The sequence below is a fragment of the Ammospiza nelsoni genome, chromosome 3 (genome assembly GCF_027579445.1).
Source record: "Ammospiza nelsoni isolate bAmmNel1 chromosome 3, bAmmNel1.pri, whole genome shotgun sequence".
In the NCBI taxonomy this organism is placed as follows: Eukaryota; Metazoa; Chordata; class Aves; order Passeriformes; family Passerellidae; genus Ammospiza; species Ammospiza nelsoni.
Genome location: NC_080635.1, coordinates 26466403 through 26493609, shown reverse-complemented (window position 1 = coordinate 26493609; position 27207 = coordinate 26466403). Strand labels below are relative to the sequence as shown.

At 37.1% G+C, this 27207-nt stretch overlaps 1 protein-coding gene across 2 annotated transcripts in view; it reads right to left on the bottom strand.

The window, feature by feature from the left end:
- Positions 1-26989, bottom strand: part of PLEKHH2 (pleckstrin homology, MyTH4 and FERM domain containing H2) — a 54415-nt gene extending 27426 nt beyond the window's left edge. The window contains exons 1-9 of one of the 2 annotated variants that reach the window (XM_059469011.1): positions 26901-26975; positions 25911-26026; positions 22513-22642; positions 7740-7802; positions 6563-6712; positions 6031-6114; positions 4381-4462; positions 2661-2843; positions 321-1309 (exon numbers count right to left, since the gene is read on the bottom strand). In XM_059469011.1, coding sequence (XP_059324994.1) covers positions 321-1309; positions 2661-2843; positions 4381-4462; positions 6031-6114; positions 6563-6712; positions 7740-7802; positions 22513-22642; positions 25911-25939 — 1710 coding nt within the window. In that variant the 5' untranslated portion in view covers positions 25940-26026; positions 26901-26975. Of the gene's footprint in view, positions 1-320; positions 1310-2660; positions 2844-4380; positions 4463-6030; positions 6115-6562; positions 6713-7739; positions 7803-22512; positions 22643-25910; positions 26027-26900 lie in introns of both variants that reach the window. The other variant, XM_059469010.1, reaches the window with a different exon arrangement.
- Positions 26990-27207: the final 218 nt, after the last annotated feature.

Below are 27207 nucleotides of genomic sequence, written 5' to 3'. Positions count from 1 at the left end.
GCTGTATTAGTGTTCAGATAAATAAATAAATGCAGTCATAAGCATTACATCCTTGGATACACTCAAGAAGACATACATAACTTACATGTCACATGAAAAAAATCTAGGTTTTTCTATAAAATACAGACTATATTTTTCAGTGGCAGGAATACTGTGCTGAAAATAAAACTATATTCTGAGCTTGTAGTTATGATGAAGGTAATGCCCTGTCTTGTCAAGAAACAGAAAGTAATTAAAATAAAGGCAAAAGAAATCCCAGAAGAGAGTAATGAAAATAAGTTAGTTTTGCCAGCAGGAAAAATCCCTATAAACACACTTACCCAGGAAGGAAATCGATGCAATGGAGGTGTTGGAGGTTTGTTGCTAGCACCCTTTTTTGTCATATCACAAAGTTCCTGGGCTTCAGCATTTTGTGCTTCAGTGGTGTCATAGGTAAACACTCCTTCATCACAGCTAATCTCCATTTTCTCTAAAACGTCAGCATCTTCTCCATCCACCAGATCTATGTCTGTTTCCTGAGGTCTCCACGGACGGATCATGCTTATGGCATTTCTGTTCCTACCAAACATTCTGTCAGAACTCAGCTGGGGCTGGCTTAGGTGTTTCTTTGCTAACACTGAATTTAGACTAAAGACATTAGGAGTCCGTAACTTTGGATGTGGCAAATTTGAGGGAAAATCTGATGGAATTGTGCATTGAGAACCTGCAGAAGTTGCTGGAATTGGGTATTTGGGTGTCAGAGAAGGAGTTAAAATTGGACTTGGGGTATTTGCCTCGCTGGATGAGGATGAATAATCAAGCCTCTGTGATTGAAATTTCTTATTCAGTTCATCTGAAGAACTGTCTTGGTCTTTCTTTTTCCTTGTGAAGTCAGAGTTGCACTTTCCACCTGGATTGTTCAGGCCTTTTCTTTGGGACCCTTGCTGCCATGAGTATAGCTTCTTTTGCTGAGTCCTCTTAACATCAAAACTCTCTTCTTCAAAAAGAGAACTGCTGTCATCAGATGCTGTCAAATACATTTCACTTCCCACTCTACTGTACCTTGCGTTCTCTTCAGATGTGTGGCTTGAAAGAGTTGATGCACACCTGGATTTCAGTCCTTTATTGTCTCCTCCATCCTCATCTGAGCTCCAGTCACTCCCAGTAGTGCATGAGTTCTTTGACATGTCACTGTCTATGTCTTTGGATGAGCAGCTTGTTCTCACATTTTTGTTCTGCTCTGAACCAGAGGAACTTTGTTGCAATGACTTCTGACCTTTATTTGTCTCGTGTACAGGACCAGCAAAGGTAGTTTCCAGGATATCCTTCTCTGGAGGAGGAATATAATGAACAGGAGAAAATTACTTTAGCAAACCTGGCCTATAAATGGTTTTGTCATCATGTCTGCAAGTAGCAAGTAGGTAATAATTTCAAATGCATGAGAACATTTACGGTTTTTAATACTGTAAATAATACACATGAAGAAAAATACCATAATTTTTTTAATGTGACTGAATTCAAATTAAGTTTGCCAAAAAACTGTAATAAATGTTACTCAAAGTTCTAGCTGAACTAAAAATGTCAATAAATATAAAGATAAGCAGACTGGAGCAATATTTTAAAGCCATGTATGTGTGAAAACAAACAAACAAACAAAACTAACAAAAAGCCAACTACTTAAGAGGGCATACAAATTTAGCTGCTTTATTAAATCTAAGGAAAGTTAAAGTTTAATAAAGCTTGTCAGAAAGGATTTTCATTAACAAATCAAGTATTGTGAGCATTTCTACAGTGTTTATACACAGAAATTTATTCTGGGAGCTATTATTGTATTCCCAATGGTGAATGCTTAAAATACACAAGAGTCTCATGGAAAGTACTTCAGGAAAGACGCTGTGTTAAAAATAGCTTTGTTCCTGCTCTTTGCTTTTACCTGGTTTTACAAGAGAGAGCTAGAGCTTGCAACATGTTAGTGAGGCCTGCATGTTCTCAAATTAAACTGGATACAAGAACTAGGATTTTTCTACACAGACACTTAGAAAAGTCTGTGTTAAATACCTGTGTAAAGTTAAAGTGGACTGAATAACTCAGGTGTTAATTTCACCCACATTAAGTAATGAAGTCCCCAAAATTATCTGTTTCCATCTAGGCAAGCCTAAGATTCTATGTCTTATCCTTTCTCTGGGAAAAATCACTCTTACTTCAATTCCCTCCTCTGTAAAAATAGAAGTAATAATACATAGCCACCTTCATAATGAACTTGCTGTAATATAAATACACAAAATATTCATAGGATCTCTTTCAGTTTCTGATTTTCAAAAGACTTTAGGTTGCCATTTTGGATATCATGATTAACTGTGGAGAAAATACTGAAGTCATAAACAGTACAAGGGATTTGAGCAAAGGACCAGAGCAACAACAAAGGTCACAGCCACATCTTTACTTTGCAGCCAAAGCACCCAGGAGCCTCTGCATGCTGCCAGATAATGTATTAGTGGTATTACAGAGATTCTAGTGCTCAACGGGATGATTTCTTCCTAGTAATAGAAGAGTAGCAATGCAGAGGGACACAGTAGTGGTATGCAGTTTGAAAACAGCTAGTTTGGGTGCACTGACAGAGTTGTTGATTTTAGTTTCCTGCTTGTGTCAGAACAAAGATGGCAGTGTTGATGACAAGGTACCTGGCATGCTTTTGCCTTCAAGGTAGTCTGACTCCTTAGAGGAAGCCTTGCTTATTTCTTCAAGCTTAGGAGAGGGTTGAGGACTTCTTGCTCTATTTGAAAAGCATCCAAAAGTCAAACTGCTTAGTCGCTGACACTCTCCAGGCTTTTGTGTTGAGGTAACAGATTTCTTACCAGTAGCTTCTGAAGAATAGTAATTCAGAAATCTTGTGTTAGTGAGATACAACAAGCTATGCAACTCTTCTCTTTACTCTACAGTGCAAAGTTTTTTTTTAAAGGTAACTAAAATTTAGGGAAAAAAAAGATAATAAAATGTATTATAGGAAAAAAAAAAAGCTACCTGACATCTCTCTGTATCAGGAGAAACCCAGAGTAATGTTTCTAGTTCTTAAAAATTTATATAATAATAGAAAGAAAAAAATCTTTTAACAATTTCACAGGAAATACAGAAGAGTAAGTTACCAGGTTTAGAAGGTCTATATGGAGGAGAACTTCAAGAGAAAGTGAATGCAGAAATTGATGAACTGCCTCAAACATGAAATATGTCCATCCCTGTTCATAAAAATCCCTGTGGTGGATCCAGGAACAAAAGGCCCTTACCCTACCTGTAAAATTGCTTAAAACAGTACCACATGTTCATAATTTATAGCCTGTCACCAGCATGGACACTACAAACGGTAATAAATTTCTTAATATTTTTGGGCACATCAGTAACTGTGCATTGGAAACTACAAAAGTTTTGGTGTCAAAAAGCCTTTAAATATATCTCTCAGAAGAGAATGACTAGAAGTATATGGAAGAAGTATGTTGCTACTTATCAAAAGATAGCAAAGAACCAAAACTATCCAGTTTCTTCATTAACAGAAAAGTGCATTTGAGTTTAAAAGCTTTATATTGTATATGAATTTGTAAATTTTTGTATTCTCATATATTATGCATATTATCCATATCCTCTACACACATTTCTAAATATTTGTGTATTTACATGTATATGTAAGATACATTATCAACAAATGAGGGCTAGGTAGCAAATTAACAAAATTTTCAAATTATAGTAAATTGTCAGATCAACCAAATGTGGAGAGGACAAGGGGAACCTTCAGACACACTTAAGTTGGTGAACAGGCAACATGGTGGGGAAAAAAATTCAATTTTGATCTTATAACAATGCTTCTTGGAGGGAATATTCCTCTCTTTTCTATTTACACTTCATGAGTTTTAAATTTGCTGTACCCATTTGGAGAGGAACTTAGTGATACTGGGTCTGAATTTAGATTTTGGATCACTGTAGTCAAAGGTAGTAACAAAAAATATCTGATTGGAGTTCTGATTCCCAGCTGACCCTTTGCTAGAAAAAGCAAATGCAGAGTGACATTCATGTGTTCTTTAACAGTTTTATGACCACCTATGCTGTAAAGATGTGAAAGCAAAGCTCTGTCCTAAATCCAGTAAAATCTTGCTACTTGTAGAACCTCTGAAGTAACAGTGGTACCCATTCACTCCAGTAATACCAGTTGTGCCTTGTCTGTGTCATTTCAGCATAAAACCAAATGATTCCTTCCTAACACCTTCATATACAGTCACCTGTATGTCAGTTCATACTCTCTGAAATCTTTGTGATTTCACAGAATATTTTCAATCATGTAGATGCACAAATTAATAGGGAATAGAAAGAAATATGCCATAGAGAGAGAAGTTTTCAGAAGATTTGTACATTTACCTTGCAGTTTAGATTGTACTGTTTTCATCTCTTTGGTTTGCTTTTGGTTGATCAAGCGAAGGTTCTGATTTTCCACCTCTAACTAAAAGCATATAAATGTAATCTCATCCATTGGTGAAACAAATCTTAAAGTCATTACATCTTTTATGTTTTCTCTGAATTTCTGCTTATCTAAGGACAGAGCTAGTTCAAATAATAATCTCCTCTCTGTTACTCTAAATACCAGTCTAGGTCTTTAGAGTAGTTCTTTCATTTAGAGCTGTTCTTTTATTTAGAGTTGTTCTTTATTCTGAACAACTAAATTTCCCGCAATGACTATTTGTTCAATTCTGCCAAAATCATTCCCCCAACCAAGCAAACCCATGACTGCTTTAACAATCCTTAATAAATAAGAGGAAAAAGAAAACTGCATTGGCATTTTCAATAAAAACAGAAGGCTAGAATTACAAACTCCTGTGCCATTTGGCAAAAGCAAGAGTGAGCAGAGGAATCAGAGGGAATTCTGGTCCTAATGCCTCCTTACTATCCCACAGCAAAAAAAAAAAAAACCAAAAAAAACCCAAAAAACAAAACAGGCGCCAACAAACTTTATACCAAACAAAAGTGTTTGTACAGGAAATAAATAAAAACAACAACCCATTGCTGTAGCCCCCCAGTGGGAGGTAAAAGATGCTGGTTCAAACTCCTGCTCCAGATTAGGCAAACAGATTTGAATCTGAGTATCCCTTGTCACACAGAAGGGAGCCAGCAATTCCACTCCCCACTGAGTGACACTTAGTCACATCTGTGAAACTGGCTTGAGATTTTCCATAAAGAATAAGTAAATACTTTGAGTCATACTTGATTTTGTCCAAACTTTTTCCTGGTAATTTTAGCTAAATTTAATGGCATTTTTATTAAATTATTTATAAATAATTTACTTTAGCCCCCACAGATGAAAAGTAAATATTTTATGTAAGAACCTTCTAGTTTCTTACTTCAAAAACAATAACTTAATTGTTTTTCAACTTGAGTATAACTTCCAGTTAACTACAAGAGAGTAAGATTTTAACTTTTACAAGCAACTTTGAATTCTACACCCAGGGAGGAGAAAGCACAGCTGCACCCCAAAGCTGGCAGCTTTAGGCAGGGCAGAGACATGGTTATCTTACCACAGCAGAGGAAAAAAGGAGACAACTGGTCTCTTGAAACTAGAGCTGGTGTCCCTGAAACTATTCATGACTAAGGGTAGTGTGGGCATTGTGTAATAAAAAATGATCAAGGCCTTATTTCTGCCAGGCCCCAGCAGGCTTGGTTGGCTTTCTGGAGATTATTCACACTTTAGGCATCTGCTTGAATAAGCTGAGTTTGCCAGCTAAGCTCTCTCAAGTAGTGGAGAAGTTGACATTTCGAGACCAGTGCTGGGTCCTTCCTTCAGAAAGAGGACCCAGATCATACTGGCTGACCAAATCAGACATCAGAATTTACATGACATGGACACTCTGCTCTCTGTGCTGTTTTCAATTCTCCTTTCCAGAGAATAACTAGAAAATCAGTGAAACTGGGAAACAATGTTTCCAAGGCATGCAGGCCTTTAACAGCCAAAAGGTCTAAGGGATATCCAGTCACACCATTATATTCCCTGTGTAAGTATTGTAGCAAGAGTTATACCTCATGAAGCTTGACTGTCACCCATTCTTTTATTTTAGCTGCTTTTTCTTCTATGATTTTTGCTTCTTGCAGTCTTATTTGCTTCTGGAAAAAATTGACATAAGCATATTTTTCACTGAGTAATACAATCTGCCTGAGTAGCATCTTCAGACACAAATCCCAAGATTGCTTGAAGTAATTCAGGCTCCTGGGTAATACATGGTGATTTTTTAAAAATGAGGAATAGAGTCTTCACAGAGGCTGCTATTCCTCCTTCTTCTAGTAAGAATGAAAGCTCTTCAGGGGGGACAGTGAAGAGGAATATCATCTTTCTCCTCTTAAAGGTCACATGTTCTTTCAATGGAAGCCAGAGCTTAATTTGAAAAGGAATAAGCACTATTCAAATTATATACTTCCAATGGGAACCTCTTTAATCAAACAACAAAAATAATGGTAAACTTTTCTGTCATCCATTGATCTAAATTTTTATTTTACTTTTATATAATTAAAAAGGGGATTGATGTTTCTCTTTTTTAACACCATTATTCCTAACCTGTTCTTCAAGTTGTTGCTCCAATTTTTGTATTATATCATTTTTATCTTGTATCAGGATCTCCAGATCTTGACATCTCTTATACAACCTGGTTTCTGATTCACTTGTTTGAACATTTGCTGCTTTTAATTTCTCTTCCATGATCTGCACCTATTTGGAAAGTCAAATATAAAAGTTTAAGGAACATAACACTCCAAGTCAAAGCTAGTAATTTAATCACAAAATAAAGTTGCCTCTGCACTTAAGATTCAAGACAACCCTGCAAAGTTTTGAAACCTATTTGAGAAGAAACCCCACAGTTCATTACATCTCCCTATTCATTTAATACCAACAGGACTGGCAAAGCACTGAAAGATCTTACACAGATTTTGTTACTATCTGTGAGAGGCTTCTAGTTTTGTAACACAGAAGCTTTTAGAAACACCAGTATGGGAAGAATGCAATTTATCTACAGGGAGCTGTAAACAATGTTTTAATAAATAAAACAATTGCACACTATAAAAAAACCCAGCAAATTATCGGTAGCATTCTAAAAAATTGCTTAAAAATACTTGGCTTGCAGTCAGGAATGTTTTCTAACTCCAAATTAGTACATAAACATTTTAGTCTTATAATTTTCAGTTTCTATCTGTCTCACAGTAAGATCTGAGGAATGTTTCAGGGATACCAGAGATATGTTCATAAAATGTCTACATTAGCTTAAGTCTGCTATTTGGAATCAAAAGGCAACTTCAGTTCAATATTTAGCTACGATCTCATTCTTTAAATGATGTAACTTCTACAAGAGGAACAAACAACACAGAACAGTTCTATTTAAAAGGTGTATTGGGTAGCCTGATTTTATTTTCCTACAGATCTTCTAAAACAGATCATTGTTTCCTCTCCCCTTTGTTTCCACATGCATCACGTATCCAAGGTTCATGATGCACTAATGAAGAAGCTCATTCCATGTATCTACTTTTGGTTTGTGATGTTAGCTTTGACTTTATTGAAATGAACTGAATAGTGAGCAAAGAAAGGTGTTAGGACTCTCTGTTAAGACAAATCAATAGACTTTAAAGGAAACTGTCTTCTTCTCCATTTTTAGAAGTACTTAAAAATCAAGCAATTTTTTGACTTTCACCTCATTAAAGTACCACATGCACACAGCTAATGGAGATATTTATTCCATTTATACCTGCTGAAACGCTCTCTCTGCCTGACGATCAGCATCTATAACTTGCTTCTCAAGCTGCTGCATCTGTAGATGTATAAAAACATACAGTTAAATAGCCATGCCTTCTGCCTCTCACCAGGAAAACATATTTTCATGGTCTGTTTTGAAAAAGGAAAGGACACGTGGTGGGCAGAAACATAAAAATAAAAGGATAAACTGTGTGTGTCAGACTGGAACAGAATTGTGACTGTATTAAAACATTGTAAATATTCTTCAACAGAAAAAAAGATATACACCTTTTTTCATAATTAATTCTCTAGCTGTCATATGACACACTGCTTTTTCTCCCCTGCTACCAAGAGTAAAAATTCCTTTGACAATAGCCCTGAAACTTTCCTCATGTTCTTCCAAAAGACGCAAGAGTAGAGGGAACGTGGCTGCTAATCCTTCTGATGTTGACAAATTTAGTGTTTTGGAGAAATAGATTACAAGGACTGTCCCAGACTTCTCCAGTGTTGCACGAAAGAAGGCAGATGTGGCAGAAGGGACAGGTGGCCTCAGGTGCTGCACAGCAGTGGATGAAGACAGAGAGCAGTGTCCATGGAGAAGGGCAGGTCACCTCTGAGAGAAGACCCTGATGTCTTACTTTACAGCCATGCCTGATGAATCATGGGCTCAGTCTTTGCCCAGGGCCTTGGAAAACCCCTGCATTTTACAGGATTTATTTTGAAGGCTTTCCCAACAATACAGAACAGGCCAGAAAGATATACTTTGTTTACATTTTGTTACATTTTGTTAACAGCCCTTTAGTCTGATTTTGCTGACCTTTTTAATAAGTAAGCCCTGGTTTGAAGTAACACTTGACAATTCATAAGATATTCCACGACTTAAGGGCTTAGTGGTTCTCAGGAAATATCTAGATAAGACCTCAGTTCATCAAATAATTAATATTGCCATACTCAGTATTCAGCTTGAAAATTGGTCTAGGAAAAGCATATGATTCAAATAATGCAAATGGAACCCATTTATTCCTTCTTCAATTTACTGCATGGTTTTAAAATAATCAGTTTCATCCTATCTTGTTTGTACTCAATTTCTGGCATCTTTCAGTTTCTTTTTCACTCTCCATCTCTTTTTTTTCTCTTCCCACTTATGCTGCTAGTCACATGAAACCTTTAGCACCATATCCATACAAGGACAGAATCATCATTTTCTATCAATCAGTAATTAAAAATGGAGAAAATGAGTTTTCAGAAAAAAACAGAAAACTAACAGAAAAAAAAGCAACTATGACTCACCTTCCAGTACTTTCTCATACAATACAAAACCCCAAAGTCTACATTATAATAATACCACAACACATCACTGATACAAGAGCAACAACTATTTCACAATCCACATGGTTATGGTCAGGTCTCCAGTGAGTTGTTTTGCAAGAACAGTTCTAAGGATATGATCTTCCTAGTCATCCATTTGCCAGATGGACAGGGAGATTAGCCTTCTTTGTTCCTCTCTGGTCACATATTTAATTTCATATTTAAATGACCTCAAGTTAAGATTTTAACTTTGAGTTTCATTTTTGGAATTTTGACTTCTAAGGTTACTTTCCATCTGTCTTTTTAGTTTTACATTCAAACAGAAATTTGGTTTGCAAGACTCACTTTAATATCATTTTTCAGACATTTATTTTTTAGTGAGTTGGGATTCAGAAATTGTGGTTATTTATTCTGGTTATTATAGCTGAATATATGGTCAGCTAACATTTCACTGTAGTAAAGGCACAGTGGAAGTGCAGGTACTAATAATGAACTAATACTCTATAATGTTCTGAGTCTTAATATTATGACAGAAAACTATTAACATTATGACAGAAATTATAATATTATGACAGAAAACTTCAGATATTTATATTGTGAAATTCACTGATGAGCAGCAAGTTGTTCATCAACTTTCACAGGCAATTTGGAAATGCATGGCAGCAACTGGCAATTGGTGTTCCATAAGTTAAGGTCATTTCATCTGTAAGGCAGTATCAGCAATGTGACAGGTTTAGTAAATGGAATTAAAACCTGAAAATGTTGCTTGCCAAGTACACCCAGCTGCCACTGCAGTGCAACCAGCTCCAACTTGGCTTAAAGCTGCAAACAGCTGGGCTCTCCAGCAGCATCTCATGATCTCTGAGTGTTCTGCTGCTCTTCTACACAACCACTGGAGTCCTGGAGAATCCTGGAGAACGTGCACTGAAGGCTCCTTCCCCGGCTGTTCACTGACCCTGCACACTGCACTTCTTGTCAGGAACACACACTGTTGTACAGGACCAGGTGTTGGAAAAATAGTTAACCAAGAATTGGAAAAGTACAGGACCATGGCTAATCTGGGTCCCTACACCTGCAAAAGCACCGTGACCTTGGAGCCAAACTGTGTTATAACAAGTAGACAGAGAGATGTGAGAAAAGGGAATGTAAGCCCAAAAGAATGAGGAAGAATTGATGGTATAGCATGACCAATAGGTCACTTGGCTTGCAGAATATTCATGAGCTTATTACTTGTTGTGTATAAAAGTTTGATGCTCTCTTCAATAAACGAAGCTTGCTGAACACTCATATTGAGAGTCTCAAATCTTCCCTGCAACGAGACAAATGGCCAGCTGTGACAACCAGGAACAGAATAATATGTTCATGTAGACTACTGAGACAAAGAATATGATTGGAATAAAGCTGTTGCTAAGATGAACATAAAGCCAGGAGCCAAAGAAGCTGAGAGAATACCACCAAGTGAAAGATCATTCCAACATTATGAAGGGAAGAACAAAGTCTGGTTTTGCCTCTTCAGTAGTTAACTATGAAGGTTTCAAGAAGGTGTGCTGAGAATCCCTGTGTGGTCTCACAATATGGATATGTCAATCAGCTTCCTGGCAACAGATAAATGTGAGATTTTATTTGCAAAATTTCTACAGGGTCTTCAGTTTCCTTTAGGAGACTCATATTAAAAAAAAAGCAATCTATGTTATTCAGCAGTTTGACATGCTGAATGCCCCAGTTCAACACACCTCTTGTAAGGAATTTCTTGTTACCCACACTGGATTGGTGCAAATCACCAATCAAATATCATGGCTACCAAACATGATCAAGTATCATGGTCAAATCAAATATCATGGTTACCACACATGAGCACATCTGTTAAAATTAAATATGCCAGCATTTCAATAATTTTGGTGCTACATAATAATTACTGAGTGAGTCCTGATTTTCCCATTATTTAGAGTTTATATAGGTTTGTTTTGCAGGGTCTACTGTAACAATAATGAAACTTTAAAAATATGGTTTTCCCATTTGCATAAATAATCATCAGATGTTTTTTCCTGAAAAAATTAAATTTACATCTATACTCTGACTGGTTTGCTTGTTTATAAGCCTGTGAAGTTCAACAGAAGGAATGACTACCATAGCAGACTCTGAAGGCTATCAAACAAACATGCTGGGCAAAAGATTGGAACCATTTCTAAGGGAAGAATTTTTCTTCAAAAACAAAACCTTAAACCTTCTTCTTAAGTGAATGACAAGTTTCTCAACAGTGATCACAGCATTACTGAGAGAAGGGGGAAATGTGAGGCTGGTTGAATGGCTAATGGTTTAAATTAAGTCATGCTTTGAACTCATCAAGAATAAAATGCTATACTAAATCCTCTGTATCCAAAGACTATAAAGGCCATTTCAGACCATGCATTTATAGCTTAATATCCTCAAATAAAAATTAAAAAAAAATTCCTTAACCTGAGGATGGATGTGGCAGGTAACAGCAGCCATATCCACAATCAGAGGCAAATGTCAGACACAGAACTCTCACTGTGGCAGGATCCTGAATACTGACAACCAACTCTGACTTTGTAAAGAATTCCATTTGAAAAAAAGAAAGATCTGTTGAACCAGACCTCTGCCCCACCAACTTCTTTCTGTATACACCTCAGCAAATTGCCAGCCATCACTGGATCATGTTTTGTATCAGCTGTTAGGTGAAACATTGCTCAAATGAACTACAGTCTGTATAGGATCAGCTGACATAAAGTTGACTTCCCAGGAGAAACATGGAGGGCCATCATGTTATTGATAACATTTGGCATGTGATATATGTTCAAGCTTAATTTTCTATCATGTCCTAAATAAGGTAACTTGAAATAATGCCCCAGTTCAACACACCTCTTGTAAGGAATTGTTCTTGTCACCCACATTGCATTGGTGCAAATTCAGTAAGAATTCAGAGATGTCCTGTCATAATCTATGCTGGTTTTTATTTTACAGTCTTAAATATACAAAATATAGATGCATGTTGACTAAAGAACACAGGTACAGAAGAACCGATGCTACTTTAATCTGCACTTTCTCCTTCTGTCTTTAAGTGAAAAATCCTCTTACAATTTCCAGAAAACAGATTAGTGCATGCTGCATCAATTAATGAATTATAGAAAATAGTTTCTATTGTTAGAAACAGATTTGGTTTTAAACTTAGTAAGGAAATAACTACTCTACATCTGACACTCATCAAATTGAGCTATTTTTGTTCAAACAATGAACAGAGAAATGCCACATGTGAATAAATAGTGAATGCTTTGAAGAAACATGGCAGCAATAAAACCAGAGGTGTACTGCCTTGGAGGTCTGGACATTGAAGTACAACACACAGTCACTGGGAATTTTGTACAATACAAAGGCAAATCATAAAGTGATTCCTTTTCAAGGTTCACCTGGAAGTTTCTTGGCTGTGTTCAGAAATGTTTTTTGTGCAAGTAAAGAAATTTTCATTTGGGTAAAGCACATATTACATTAAATCAGCAAAGGGTATAAACTCAAAAGTCATCACTCACAAATTTCAAAAATATGCCTTTTGTATGCATATATGTGTATATATACTTTCATTTCTGTACATATTGTAGAGATCATTATTCCTGAAGTGTGTATTAGAGAGAAATTACAGCATTAAAATTATAACTTTCTTGTTACTTGAAATAGCTTTTTAACAATTTTAAAGGGAACATTTTGTTTTAAAAATGAAAACTGTTGTAATTAGTTTCTTTTTGAAATCTGAAAAATGTTTGTGATGTATAGGATCAAACTCCTATTTTTTACCCAAGTCAATATTCAACATAATTTATCCCATTCATGTTTGAAATTCACATTATAATCAGTGTATGATATAATGTCTCCTAGTTTTTAATATTATAAACAATACAGTTGTATCACATAGATTTTTTGAAATACATATAGGAAAAAATACAACCAATTATGAACAAAAAGAAAGCATCACTCCTCTGTATGCCTTTCCAAACATGTTGATAATAAGTCTAAGTTTTTAAAAAGGAAAAATAAGTTAAAACCTAATGTTTATGAACAGTTTGTCTGTTGATGAAATGCAGAACTTCTAGTGATTTTCAAATTATATGTTTAGAGTCTGTTGTTTTCCTTGCACTTCAACCTTTCAAATCTTCATCATCTGAAAAAAAAGCCCAAACTATCTGTGCCTGAAAAATAATGTTCCCCAGTATTAAAAAAAAAAAAAAAAAAAGCAAAAAAAAAGCAAAAATAAAAGCAGTAAATCTGCCCATTTTTAGATACAGTGAACTACCAGTTCTCAGATCACATAGGACTTACCAAAACCAGAGACATGGGTATATTGTTACTTCTATAAATAAATAGGAGAAGGAATTGAGGAATAAACCTACCTCCAACTGTCTTTCAGAGGTGCCTGATATACACAGAGCCTGGCAACTAGAACACACTTTTCACATTGAGTAAAAAAGATTTTAGAAGTGCCTTCTAATAGAAGCTACGAAGACAAAAGATCTGGAGAGTTTTTTTGTGTGTGTTTGATGCTTGGTAAATTTATAAATGGTTTGAAGATTATGCCTGCCAGCTACTACCTCTAACCAATATTTCCTCTTTTTATTCTATATTCCTATGTTTAGACCAAATATTTCAACAAATCTCTGCATTTCCAGAAGAAAAGTTAGTACTTCTTAAAAGCAAGTAATCTGCTTCTGAATGGCTTTGATGACAACCAGTTTGCATGTTTTACAATATGCTGTGCCCAATCATATAAAGCCTTGCACATATTTTTCAGTTAAAAGTAATGGTAAAACTGCTCTAGAAGCATGACTCCTTTTCCAAAAAGCTCTCTCTTCTAGTGGTTCAGCTCAGGAAAATACAGTAACATTCCTCCTAGTTCTGTTACTCATGTATTAAAAACCTGACTAGGTATGTTCCATCCATATTTTCCAACATTATTCCTTCTGCCTTGACATTTCTCTTGGATGTATTATGCATTCTCTATAAGGGCAGTGGTAGATCTTTATAAGCTACAACAAACTTTAAATATGACCTAATTAAGCCATATAGAGAAAACAACTAAAGAAAAGAGATTTAAAATACATATACTAACATTTCACAAGAAAAATAAGCAAGAAGATAATTTGCAAAGAAGGAATGAGCACATTTCTTCCTTGGGGAAGAAATACTTTGTTCTTTATTGACTGATTTTTTTATCCCTAAGGGAACACAATAATTAGACAGATTTATCTTTAATTTACCAGCATTGCATTTAACTTATTAGCAGAAATCCATTTTGCTATATAACCTAGGAAATGACACTTCAGACTCACTTGCATTTATAAAATTAAATATGCCTTCAGTGAAAAATTGGTATTTTGGCACAATGGCTTTTCCCTAGAAAAATATGAAACCTATAAAAGTATTACTCAGTTTTTTAGTCCTCAAAATGACTAACTGCTTTCTGAACCTAATCTTTTTGTCACAGATCTCCCCAAAAGGGTTAAGACTAAAGGGTAAGTCTCAATGGGACTTAAATGTTCCTTATGCTACTTACAGACCAAGCATGTATTGCATATGAAATTTTATGGCTTGTTATTGTTTCCTACATGAAAAAAAAATCATATAAAGAATTAGTCATGTGGATTAAATTCAGAAAACGACAGCCTTGTATTTACCTCAGATCTCACCTGAATGCTCGCCTAGGTTGTGATTACTACAACACAGCTTAGGCTCACAACCTGGCAGTTTGCAAGCTGCCACTTTTCAGCACTCACCCATGCTTTTTCTTCTCCTATCTTCTTCATTTTTAATACCAATTAACAGGTAAAAGGCTACAATTCTTCTCATGAACAAAGCACGGTCAAACTTTCATCTGCAAATTTGCCATCTAACCAATTCCTTTTTATTTTGTCACGCAAATGTAGAAAGTGTCAAAACAATTTGATTCTTTGATGTCAAAGTTGCATCTATGTGTGCAGACACGTGCACACACCACAAACAGACACAACCACTTCTGCAGATGACCAGCAGTTCTACAATCTGCATGTGCAGAACTGCAATCCTGTTCACTTCTAACTGCAGAATTTCTGGCACTGCTCTCCTAGGTAGGCAAAAGTCACTTCTTAATTGCAAGCCTCTCTTTCTTCTCCTTTTTAGCAATTCAGCTTATTCCTTTGAACTGTGCTTAGCACAAAAGCCTTTCCTTAGAACAAAATGAAACCTCCAAAAATTATGTCTCTATTTGCTCAGTTTCCAAAATGAAAGAAACACAGGCTCAAAATTTCTATTGCTCTCCTTGATTAGACTACTGAGTTATTTTACTTCTTTCAAGTTCTTTTCAATACTTAGACATGACTTTAAGAATTATTTAGCACAAAAGGTTTTCTGGTGGTCATTAATTGAGTGAAAAGTACATATGAAAAAAAAAATCTTTCACATTTCAGTTGAGTTCATTGTAGTAAAATTCATCATTTCTTTGGGAAATTATATAACTTAAAAATATAAAACAGAAAAGCCCAGAGAGGGAACTTTTCCAGAATTCATAGTCTAGGACAGCTGCCAGCAAACATACAGATTTAAAAAGTTAAATTCAGCAGTGGGATTTGAGGAGGCAGTGTAGTGAGGGACGATTGAGCAGCATGTAATGCTGGCTCAGTAACTGTGCTTTTCCCAGTGTCAGTCACAGAACTTTCCTAAGCCTGGTAAAACACTAGGAAATTCCCTCTTCCTGGTTGTCATCTTTCCCAACTCAGATCTTATCCTGATAGTTAAATTGCAGAGACAAATTAGGTAGATGGCCACTCTTAGCACAAACATTATCAGAGCACTCAAAATCTTTAAAGGAGTGAAGATATTCAGCGAGAGGGAAGAAGGTACCAAAGCCCTTCAGCAGGCAAGGAAAATTTTAGTGCTTCACATGAAAAAAACAAACATATTTCAAAAATATGTTCATCTGCTTTGTTTTGTACTGATGACTGTACTGCAATTGAGCAAATCCTGCTACCTGTGCCTCCCTGAACTGTGGCTTCTGATTAGAGCTGAAACACGAGCGTCCTCCTGAACCAGGATGTGCCGCTGCCTGAGAGGTGATGGCTTGGGAAACAAAGGTACCACTCACAGCCAACATTTCCAAAAAATGAAAACTTGACTGAAACTGAGTTTATTCATGCCATTGAAGTGTATAGGACACTTTGGAAACCCATGGTAAAGGAGCAAGAGATTCCAGAAATATATATATGGCAGCATTCTGCACTTAAAAGGCAAGATAACAGGTATTTAAAGCAAGAAGGTACACTCCCAGGGAAATTAAAATTGAATGAGCAAAAAGAGTTCTCACCATCAAAAATGAGGAACAAAATTTTGTAGATCCTATAAGTGAAATGCTAAACAAGTATTAGATTGGCTAAAGACCCACTATTGCAGTTTCCACAACTTCCATCAATTTCCCCATGTTAGGTGGGCTGGGACAGAAGTGAATACTGCCAGACAGGAGATATTAATCCTCTGGCCTCACAGCCAAGGCTGTGCTCTTCATGCCGTTACCCAGCCATGCCTCTACAAGAACAACTAATTTATTGCTTCCTGAGTTCTCTTTTTTTTTTCCATTTGCAAACTCCTTAGAAAGAATGTCATCTTAAGATGTACAAAAACTACAAAACAAGAAAAAGCTCCACCATTTTAAAAAGGCATAACATAAACTTAATAACAGACAAGGAATAATAATGAAACTATAAGGCAGGTATTAAAAAAGTGTAAACAAACCTACTACTCTATTCATATAAACTTTTATTCTCCTTAACTCTCCCTGCTTTCTCCTATTTGTACCTTCCTAACTGCAACTGTATTATTCCTCACGATGAGAAGAATTTTTAAAGACAACTAAATACTGAAAAATAACCTTCATCTGAGTAATTTTTGTTCAATTGTATTCTGCTCCCCTTTACTCTTCATAATCCTTTGATTGCAAATGGAAATACACATTGTGCTTTTTTATGATTTTTATATTGGCAATCACTGCGTAAGTCCAATGAGTTACTGACTTTTCCTCCAAAAACATTAAACATGAAATTGCCATGCCAGAGATAACGAAACAGACTGCATCTGCTTCATTTTCAAATGTCAAATGACATGCCATAAATAGGACTGTGAAAGAAATAAAAAATACAGTGGGACATGGATTTAGCTGTTGGTTTGTAAGACAAAGTCCAAAATGCTTTAAGCTTTGGAATATACTGAAAATAGTACTTAGTCTAAAAATTGATTATCATTCAATTTTCATAATCTGTTCAGAAACCATAAATAATATCACATTTGTGATGTACACACTCATTGCTAGCTGAGCCTGTATACAGAGAATATCCAAGTGGAAGGTTAAAACAACAAACATATGAAAAGAATTCTCCCTCATAATCAATTATATTTGTTGAAAACCACTTAAAGCATAACATAATGACCCTCAACACTGCAGGAAACAAACTTGGAGACATTCATAGGAAACTTGAGTATTACTGGACAGCCCATAACACAGCAGTTGGGTTAGTGCCACACTCAGTCCTTATGGGGTCTGATGAAATTCAGTGGAGGCTGCCCAAGTGGGAATTTAACACAGCTATGTAGTTCCCCTACTAAAATGATTTTTTAGTGGTAGGAAGAACATCAACTTTATACCTTATATTGCATGCGTATTGTAGGTGAAAAATGCACTTACGGGGAAAAGAATGAAGGTCACCAACTTTTCCTGTGACTTGAAATACCAGCTGGAAGCTAAACTTGCAGTAGAAACATGTAATTTTTTACTTAACAAAGGGTTTTTTGTAAACTCTCCACATATGTAAGACTCAAGCTGCATTAAAATACAGGTTTCTGCTTAAAGCTCAGTTTCACAGCCATCCTAAATTTGGCTTACTAGGATACTTTCTAACATCATTCCTTAAATTCCTGTAAAGACCTCTCCCACTAACAGCAGCAGCTTCTGCTTCAAACTTCAACAAGGTTTCTTTCTTTGCATGTTAGATTTGTAAATATAGACTTTACTTGGCAAAATGAAAAAGTATTAAAAACAAACAACAGGGAATGGATTAAGTTTTCTGAAAATGCTGTATATTCCCTTGCTTCTCTCTCTTCTCCTCAAGTTAAAAAAAAAAAATTAAAGCTCTGGCAGCTGTACTGCTGCAACACATTTACAATGCAAATTTCTCAAACTCCTCAGCTGAGTTTCAAGGATGACTACTTCCTACATTTACAGAACACAGTCAATAGTTTGTTTTCTGAATCACAACACTTCTGTTAGAATAATATACTCCAGACTTCTCATGTTAATTCTTCATTTATTTGCGGAGGTGCTATTAAATAAAATAACTTTGCAAAGGTATTTGATTTCTCATGTATAAGAAAAGTATTTCAGTTAATCCAGCCTGAATACATTTATGGGCTCACACAGCTCACAACTATTGGAAATGGCTAGATTCAAGACATCCCTTATTTAAATCTGATTCTAGACTAAATTATACAACAAGTATAAGAGGAAGAACCCAATGGCAGTTTCTGGCAAATCATACACATGGGGTGATAGGATGTTAACTCCTTTCCCTGATACTGTCTTGCAGAGATACCTCTCAGACACAGGCAGAGAAGCAAGGCTGGAGAATTACCACCAATCCATTTCTCTTATCTTCCTGTACAGACTCCCTGTTTTTGTCACAGTATCATTCTTACTCTGTTTTCTTCAACAATTACATAGTATAATACCCACAGGGTTTTATGTCTGTCACACCACAGTGCTGTGATTTTGTTGCTGCTTTGAAGTGGAACACTGTCTGCTGCTATTGTTCAATGTTTCAGTACACATTTCATAGAGTAGAGATGATTGTAAACAAAACCACAAATAAAGGCCTGTGCTAATCAAAGTAAGGGTGAGAATTATTTCTGACACATTTGCCAATGTGTTTCATTCTATAATGAGTAACACATCCAGAAAGTACCTATAAAGCCTGATATCAGCTGCATTATTATTTTGTCAGTAGTATCAGGATGTCTGTCAACTACTGGCCAATTGGGTCTTCATTACTCCCTTTCCTATTTCCCAAATATATTTTTGAGTAACAGTCCCATGCAGTTCAATTTCAAACTAGCAGGAGTTTATCTTTCCTTTAATCAATACTGAGAGCTGGCAGTATAATTTCAAAAATTAAAACATGTGAAAAAATAACTACTGAGTTATTGGCAAATGAAACCAGCTCAGAAATACATGCAAATATTTTATTACCCATTTTGAAAATGGTTGCTTTTGAATTGTGCCAAATGTCTAAATTTGCAGATGAATATGATCAAATTTTATTTAGCTGTGACCAAATTTTGATGCCTGTCCCAACTGAATTCCAGTTTATTATTAATTCCAGTGAAAGATTCATATTAAAAAGTCAAAATGGCACAGTAAGGAGAAAGATCATTTTTCATGAAGTCTGCTAATGCTCTGCTCTGGAGAGTATTATGTCGAATTTTCCCAGCTGAGTACTTGTTGGACCTGTGGTCTTCAACAGAAAATGTTTCTCTCATGTAACTCCTGTAATCACTTTGCTTTTTCTAAAATTTCTGAGACAGGTAAGGCAAACTAAAACAAGAGGGCAGTAACGTAAGTTCTGAAGTTTTTTATCTATTTCAGTGTCTTATTTCTCACAGATGAGAGCCGAATTTGCCTTTGAATACTTTATTTTGAGCACAGTGCTGAAGAGTTGTGGTTTTATCAATCTTGTTTTGTTTGTTTGGGTTTTTTGTGGTGATATTTGAAATTATATGATTATGCATACATTGCTATTAATTTAAGAGGGTATTTCTAGCAGTTAAGACCTGTAAATGCAAACTGTAAATGAACAAAGTGAAAAGTCAAATAGCAAGCATTCGAATTTCTAAAATCTTTCTTAAAACTTATATAATTTTGTGAAGTACTGTTCATGAATCTTAACTTTTTGGTTGCCAAAACTACAATCAGCAGCAGCTGCATAAAACTTGGTAGTAATGGCTGCTAGGAGGTTGCCAGGAAAGTCATGTCTGGTGTTTGGTCACTTTCCATCCCAAAATGCAGTGATCCAGCTGGGGTAAAGAGAGAGAACAGATAGTCCTGATCTAACAGCTCTGACTGTGTGAGCATCCCATGATCTGCTGAGTGTTACAGCAGCCAGGCTTGTACTCTTGGATGGATATTCTCTCCCAAGACTGATGATAATAACTTGCTCATCTCTGAGCTTTGAAAGAAATGAAAGGCACAGGTAGTTTTCCTTTTTCAACTTTTTTTTTATTTAATTCTTAAATGAAATTTCAAAGGATGGCTTTTGCATGGTTTGTTATTCTTCCCAAACCTAATATTCTTCAATACCTCTTCAATAAGAATTTGCTATACAGAAAAGTTGCAGGATTAGGAGAAAATTAAGAGCTTTCAACCACACTGTTTTCTAACAGCAATATTTTTAGTTATGCCAAAGCAGAACTATTTGGAGTACTAACTGTAAGTATAAAACTTCAGTGGAATTTGGTATTATGAAAAAAGTTTTTTATTAGAACTTGTTTTATACTGCTGTAAATTTTCATGCCTACTTAATGAAAATATGTCTAATGCAGAAAATACTGTATTTCTTTATTCCATTTTTTTTCCATCTCAAATTGAAGTTGAGTGCCTTCATAGAACAAATAAGGCCATGAATAGGTTAAATGAATAGTAATAAATCGCCAAATTTTATTCATTAAGAACTGGATGACATAGTTGAACCAGCTCTTGATCTGTAAGTCTGATGTCTGCAGTAGGTAAATTAGTAGAAAATGTAACAGCAAAATTAGGGTGCATTGAGGATAGGTATTATAGGTAAAGAAAAAGTTAAATTGGCCCTTAAAAAGAGAGGTGTTGGCTTACAAAGCTAATGAAGTTTGAGGGGATCACCAAAGCTGAAGATAGGGAGGGTGTGGTTATTATAACTATTTGAATTTTGCCAAGTGTTTCGAGGAAATAAAAACCCATTGGTCAGGAGAGAATGTCCCTCATGAATTACAAAAAGGGCTGAATAAAAACAGGACATTATTGGTTATTTGCTGCAGTGACCAGCAGCTGTCAGGGGAGATCTGCTGAGATCTCTTGAGGGCTCATTGCTGTTCAAGGGAGACGTTTGGTAACGGACACTGAGCAGGGAAGTGGCAAAGTTTTTGCTGGTATTTTGTTATTCAGAATAAGGGAAGCCTTCTGACAAGCAAGATTTAGTGGACAATCAATAAAATAATAGATGACACATAGGGATCTAAAGGACTTTGAGTAAGATCCTGGAATTAGGATTGGTATCTCCATGGAAACATTCTCAATTGTTAATTTTAATTTAGCTGTCAAGGAAAACAACGTTAAGCATTATTAGGAAAGGACTGGAACACATCTGGAACTTTGTACATCATCCAGAGTTCTTGGTAAATACAAAAATATCTGTTTCTTCCTGCTTTAATACTATTTAGCTCTTGCCCACCAAAACATAGCAAAGTGGGAATGATTCACAGAGGACTAAATGTGAAGATTAAATGTATTTATGGCTTCAAAGGGGCAATGCATAAATGCACAAAGAAGAACAATTAACTCACATGTGAAAAATAAAAGCATTTTCACTTACATACTATCAGATTATCTGAATTTTATTTTTCTTTAGGGGGAGCAATTGATAGAAAATTTAGGTTATAAAAGTTTCTAAAATAAAACATTTTAATAAGAAATTCACTGAAGTCAGTCTTAATGATTACATAGTTACAATAAATCTCTAAGATCTTTTGTCTCTTGTACTCTTTTAATTGCCTTGTTCTGTCAAAATAATATCAGGTAAATAAAATGGTGGGGGTTTTATACTTCAGATATGGGCTCAATGAAAACTGACTGTTGGGATACACGTATTTGAATATGCCAAGTGAAATGTTTCTCCACTGAAAAATAAAGTAAATATTTAAACAATATTTTTCAAATAAAATGATACAATACTTTTCAACTTTCTGGAACCAGAGACTCAGATGATGAGCCATGTTGGAGATGTCTTCTTATAAGAAAATGAAGTCTGGTAAATTATATGATACATTAAAGAATACTGGGGAACTTAATACTTCTGGATTTTCTGTGATCATTTCTGTGTCTTAAATCACATCTCAAATACTTAATAAATGTGTTAAATCTTATTCAGTGTTGTAGACGTGATTACTGGATACATATTTTTTTCTGCAGGAGAGTTGCCAGTGTGCTCTTACTTGAAAATGAACATTTCTTGCTGGCAATTCTGATGTGTAAAATTCTTTCACAGCATTAAAACATACATAGTTTCCATATATTTTGTTGTAAAAAGCTATTTTTCCCCTTCTGAAAAAATCTCAGTACTTGTAATCCCAAACCATGACTTGTGATCAACCCCCATAATAAAATAAAATCCTTTATACATCATTAAAATTCATCCCATGAGACCTACCTTTTCTGCTAACAGTTCTCTGATCTTGCTTGCCTGGAGACGAAATTTCATTAACTGTGACTCCAAAGTTAAACATCTTTCCTTCCAGTTTACAGTACCTTCTGGCTCTGAAAGTTCAGCCATATTTATGCTGGAAAAAGAAAGGGAAAAAATCCCCATGTCAAATTTAGTCTGTATTTAATGTCTGACTTTATTTTAAGATGCATACTAACCTATTTTATATAAATCTCAAGAATGCCCCCAAATTTTACACAAGTACAGTCTCATAAAACATGGTAAAAGTATGTTAATTTTCTGAGGCCCTTATCATAACTATCAAGTTCTGAAATCTATGTTGATAATATTTAGGTTTATTGTATTTTAATTTCTTCAATTATGCTATGGCTGCAATTATTTTTCCTTGATAAGCAGAGACACATCTCACATTTTAATCTTCAGTTACTGCATTTATCCTTTCTTACTCAGGAGAGTCTTGCAGGGAACTGAGCTTTTGCTTAGCAAATGTTTTATATAGATGTAACTGCCTGTGAGTTAGCAGCATATTTAGTTTTTTGCAAGTTAAATGTTTGGCAGACCACTCTTTTAAAAGTCCTTTAAAATTTTGCTTAATCAAATTTCCTTTAAAAGTCAATATCCTTAACAAGATGGAAGTTTCTGATTCCAAATGTGAAGGTGGGTGAGCAAATGGTCTCTAATGGACCCCCCACATGAAAAACAAACTTTTTGCATTAGCTGTTTCAGATCTCAGGACATCCTTGTTGAGACATGTTTCAGTCTCAACTCTGTGCTTTTATCCACATTTAACTACTCATGCCTTCTGGAAATTAGCCTCAGTGCCCTTCTGGACAAGCATTTCTGGAAAAATTATTCAGGATGAGAGCTGGCTCATCATGGTTTGAGTCTGAGAAGCCAAGAAAATCATCTGTGTGTAAGCAGAAGGACTGGGCTCTGTTGTATTCCAAGTATTTGTAGACAGATTAATAAAGTAAGTGGATGGCTGAATGTAACCATTCAGTTCAAAATTCCCTTGCTAAGTAAAGGCCTGGCCTTTGCAGGGTTCTGGACACTTAGGTTTGGCTTTGAAAATAAAGCCTGAATAGCTCCTAAGTATCCAATTTATCTCAAAAATAATAAACATGTAAAAAAACCCCATTCAGTGGAAGGCCACTGGAAGATCACAACAAAGAAAAAACTACAACTCATGATGTTATACTGCATTCATTTTGTCACCTCAACAGTGGGACATGGGTGAGGAAAGGCAAGTAGCCACTGTTTCCAGTGTGATGAAGGAGGCTGATGGAGGAAGACTAAGGCTAATATAGATCTCCACACTGCAAATCCTGACATAGTTAGCATGGACGAGTGAGTGACTCCACAGAGAGGCCCCCTCCCCTGCAGAAGCCCAGCTTCAAGTACTTCCCTTCCTCCCTGCATGGGAAGAGGCAGCCCCACATGAAACTCCTCAGCTGGAGACCAAACACCCATGAATTGATCTTCTCCGTTATTTTTGACAACAGGAAGAAAAAAGGAAAAGCACCACAAGACAGATCAAAGTCCTTCACTTTTCTTTGCTACAGTCATTTCTATTTCTCTTCTAAATTCCCATGTCTCATGTGACTCTCAAATTCATTTTAACTAAAACAGGTGAAAAACCCGGCTCAAAACTTTCTTTCCTTTCTCATACCCTAGACTCCTTGTTTCTTTCATTCCATACCTTAATTTAGAAGGAAAACTAGGAAAGAAAACCTGTGGTTTGTAACATTTTGCCACAATCACTTGTCTGAATTAGCTGCTCTATTTTTTGCTTTTTCTTCCTTTGGTCCTGCAGGTTGGGATTCAAACTGCTAAGCCAGAGGTTACAACTATCCTTTTTCAGGAATCTCCCACTCAGGAATCCCCAAGGAATCACTAGGATGTAAGTACCTTATTAAAATAGTTTCCTAAGCTGATGCTACAACACCCACATTCTAAACACAAGCATTTCAACTGCAGTCCTCCTTAGTGACCAAGACACCTCTGGCGTTTTTTGCCATTCTCCTTTTAAGCTTAGCAGAAAATTACCTGGACTGTCAGGGAAGCAAGCTGCTCACTGTTGTCCTGTCCCTAATCCACGATCCTCTCTGCTTGTCCAGAATCCCCCTGCTCAAGGGAGGAAGGTGGCACTGCTTCTCCTATTTTGGAGGGGAGAAGTATTTTCAGCTGCAGATTTATCTGAATTCTGGTCTCCTAAGTAATAAGGAGTGGCAACATGTTATTAGACTATTTAGGATATTTTAAGTTTTTCCTTTTTAACTAATTGCAGCTACATAAAACAGAAATGGATGAGGCCAACATCTGGTTAACAGTGGGATATTTCAGTGTTTGTGGCTGTGAAAACACAAACGCATCAAGTAATGAAAGAATTTTTGCTTTTTGATAGGTTGCAATATTACAGGGTGGAGTTAAAAATGTTTGTCTTTCAACAGACAAAACATTTGAGTAGATGGATTCTGGCAGTGAACAGTGTGTCCAGCCAAGTAGTTTCCCAATGTCCAAACTCATTAATATTCCACTGCAAAACATTATGGATAAAAAGATTGAAAATAACTCTTTTTATTGCAGGATTTTTGCTAGAAATTGTAATAATTTACTTTGTATTTTCCAACAAGCCAATGGGTTCTGGAAATATTTACAGGCACATAATGCACTGTTTACACTTGGAGAGTGAATGATCTTACTTAGAATCAATGACTTCCTGTTTCTTGTCTGATTCCCCAAGGGAGGATAAAAATGAGTTCATCTTCTCTTGGCTTAATAGAGCACTCTGAATCAGCACTCAAACCTACACGGAGCCCGCCCCTTCTTCCTGCTCCCGTTCCCACCGCTTCCCCTGAGCCTTTAAATGTTAAATCTTTTGAGAAGTAAACTAAAAAAGCACACATTAAAGCCTTAAGTTCTAATTATGTCATCAAAAATTAATTGAGACAAGTTTGACAAGTCTGGAAAGATTAAATTTGTCTTTTTCATTTTTTAAGTTTATAAACCTCTTTCTAGGCTTCAAGAAGTCAGAATGTCACATTCTCCCCAAAGGGAGTGATATAATTTCCTTTTCTTTGCTGTCTGCTTGGAAATTATCAAAATACATTTCAGGGGGGAGGGAACAATGTTCTACCTTTTTGAAGCATGTTAAAAAAATTACATATTCTTTATCACATTGTCAGTGTTTTCCTCTGTTTTTAACAAAATGCAGTGTTTAACCAAACGCTTCATATTCTGTCCATATATTCTGGATGTCCTTTCTCTGCTGGAGAAAGTTTGGAAAGTTCTTCTGTTTCAACGGGCGTGGGTTTATGCAGTACATAGTGGATTACCTTCACCATCCTGAAATATTTACTGGCCTAAATGCATTTGGACCATACCTCTTGAATTTCAAGTCCATTTCTTCCATCTTTTCACCCAAACTCAGCACTTATAAATATTTTTGGTGCCATAAAGATTGGACTGGAGAAGGGAAATGATGAGACACAAAGTGGACCTGTGTAGGAATCAAGGAAGTCATTCTCAGGTTTGTTGCTGGCCAAGGCCCTTACTCACCTCCAAACACTGCTAACTTTATTTTCCATTTGACTCATTTTGCATAATTCTCTGCTCAAACAAACTGTTGCCTGCGCTATTTAAAACTTCCTTCAAAATCTAATGTAGGAATGCTTTTTCTGCTGCTTCCTAGGTATTGATGAGGTTGTTCCCATCAAGTGATGCAGTCCGTCAGTGCTTGCCCACTCCAGCCCCGGGCGCAGACCCCCACAAACCCCGATTTCACGGGCCAGGCTGTCCCTCCCAGCTCATTGCTGCCTGCTCGGCTGCCCAGTGTCAAATGCGTGCAGCAAACAAGATTAAAGCACGCAAGACCATTTAATGTCCTTTTCCTTATGACAGCAACTTTTAATTCGCAGTGTGACACCACACTACGTCCCAATTTAATTTCGTGAAATTCTGAAAGCTAGCCGTGTAGGTATCTCAAAAGTACCAAAATTTTGCACGTTTGTTTGGGAGTTGTGTTCTCTCTTCTATATTTGAGAGGACAGCAAGGATGCGGCAGCGGCACCGCCAACGGGACGAGAGGAGCCTGGACCTTACGGAACCTTATGGAACCTCAGGCACGCCAGTCCCCGTCCGCGGGGACACCGCCTGGAGACAGCGCGGAGTCCTGCCGTGACCCGACACCCCGCGGTGATGTGACCCAGCATCACCCTCCGCCACCCGCCGCCCGCCGGTGTCACCGGGGGCACCGCGCCGGCTGTCCCACCGCGCCCCGCCGCCGGGACCGACCCCGCCGGGAAGGGCCGGGCCGGCCCGGGCGCTGCCCGCTCGCGAAGGGAGGGAAGGGGTCAAGGAAAGGGAGCTCAGACCTGGCCGGCCGTGGCTCGCCGCGCCGGGCGCCGTCCGGGCTGTGGGCGCTGCCCGCGCCCCTCGGCGCCCGCCCCACCATCCCGGGCGAGCGGCGCGGCCGCCTGAGCGACGGCCCGGGCGGCCACTGAGCAGCGGGGCCGCCCCCGGCGGGGCCCGGGCGGGGCTTGCGCGGCCCAGCGGCCCCGGCAGCCGGCGGGAGCAGCGGCCCGCAGCCGGGGCCCGTCCCGGGCTGGCGCTGCCGGCGGGATGAGCTCCGGGGGCCGGGGCCCGTCCCGGGCTGGCGCTGCCCGCGGGATGCGCTCCCAG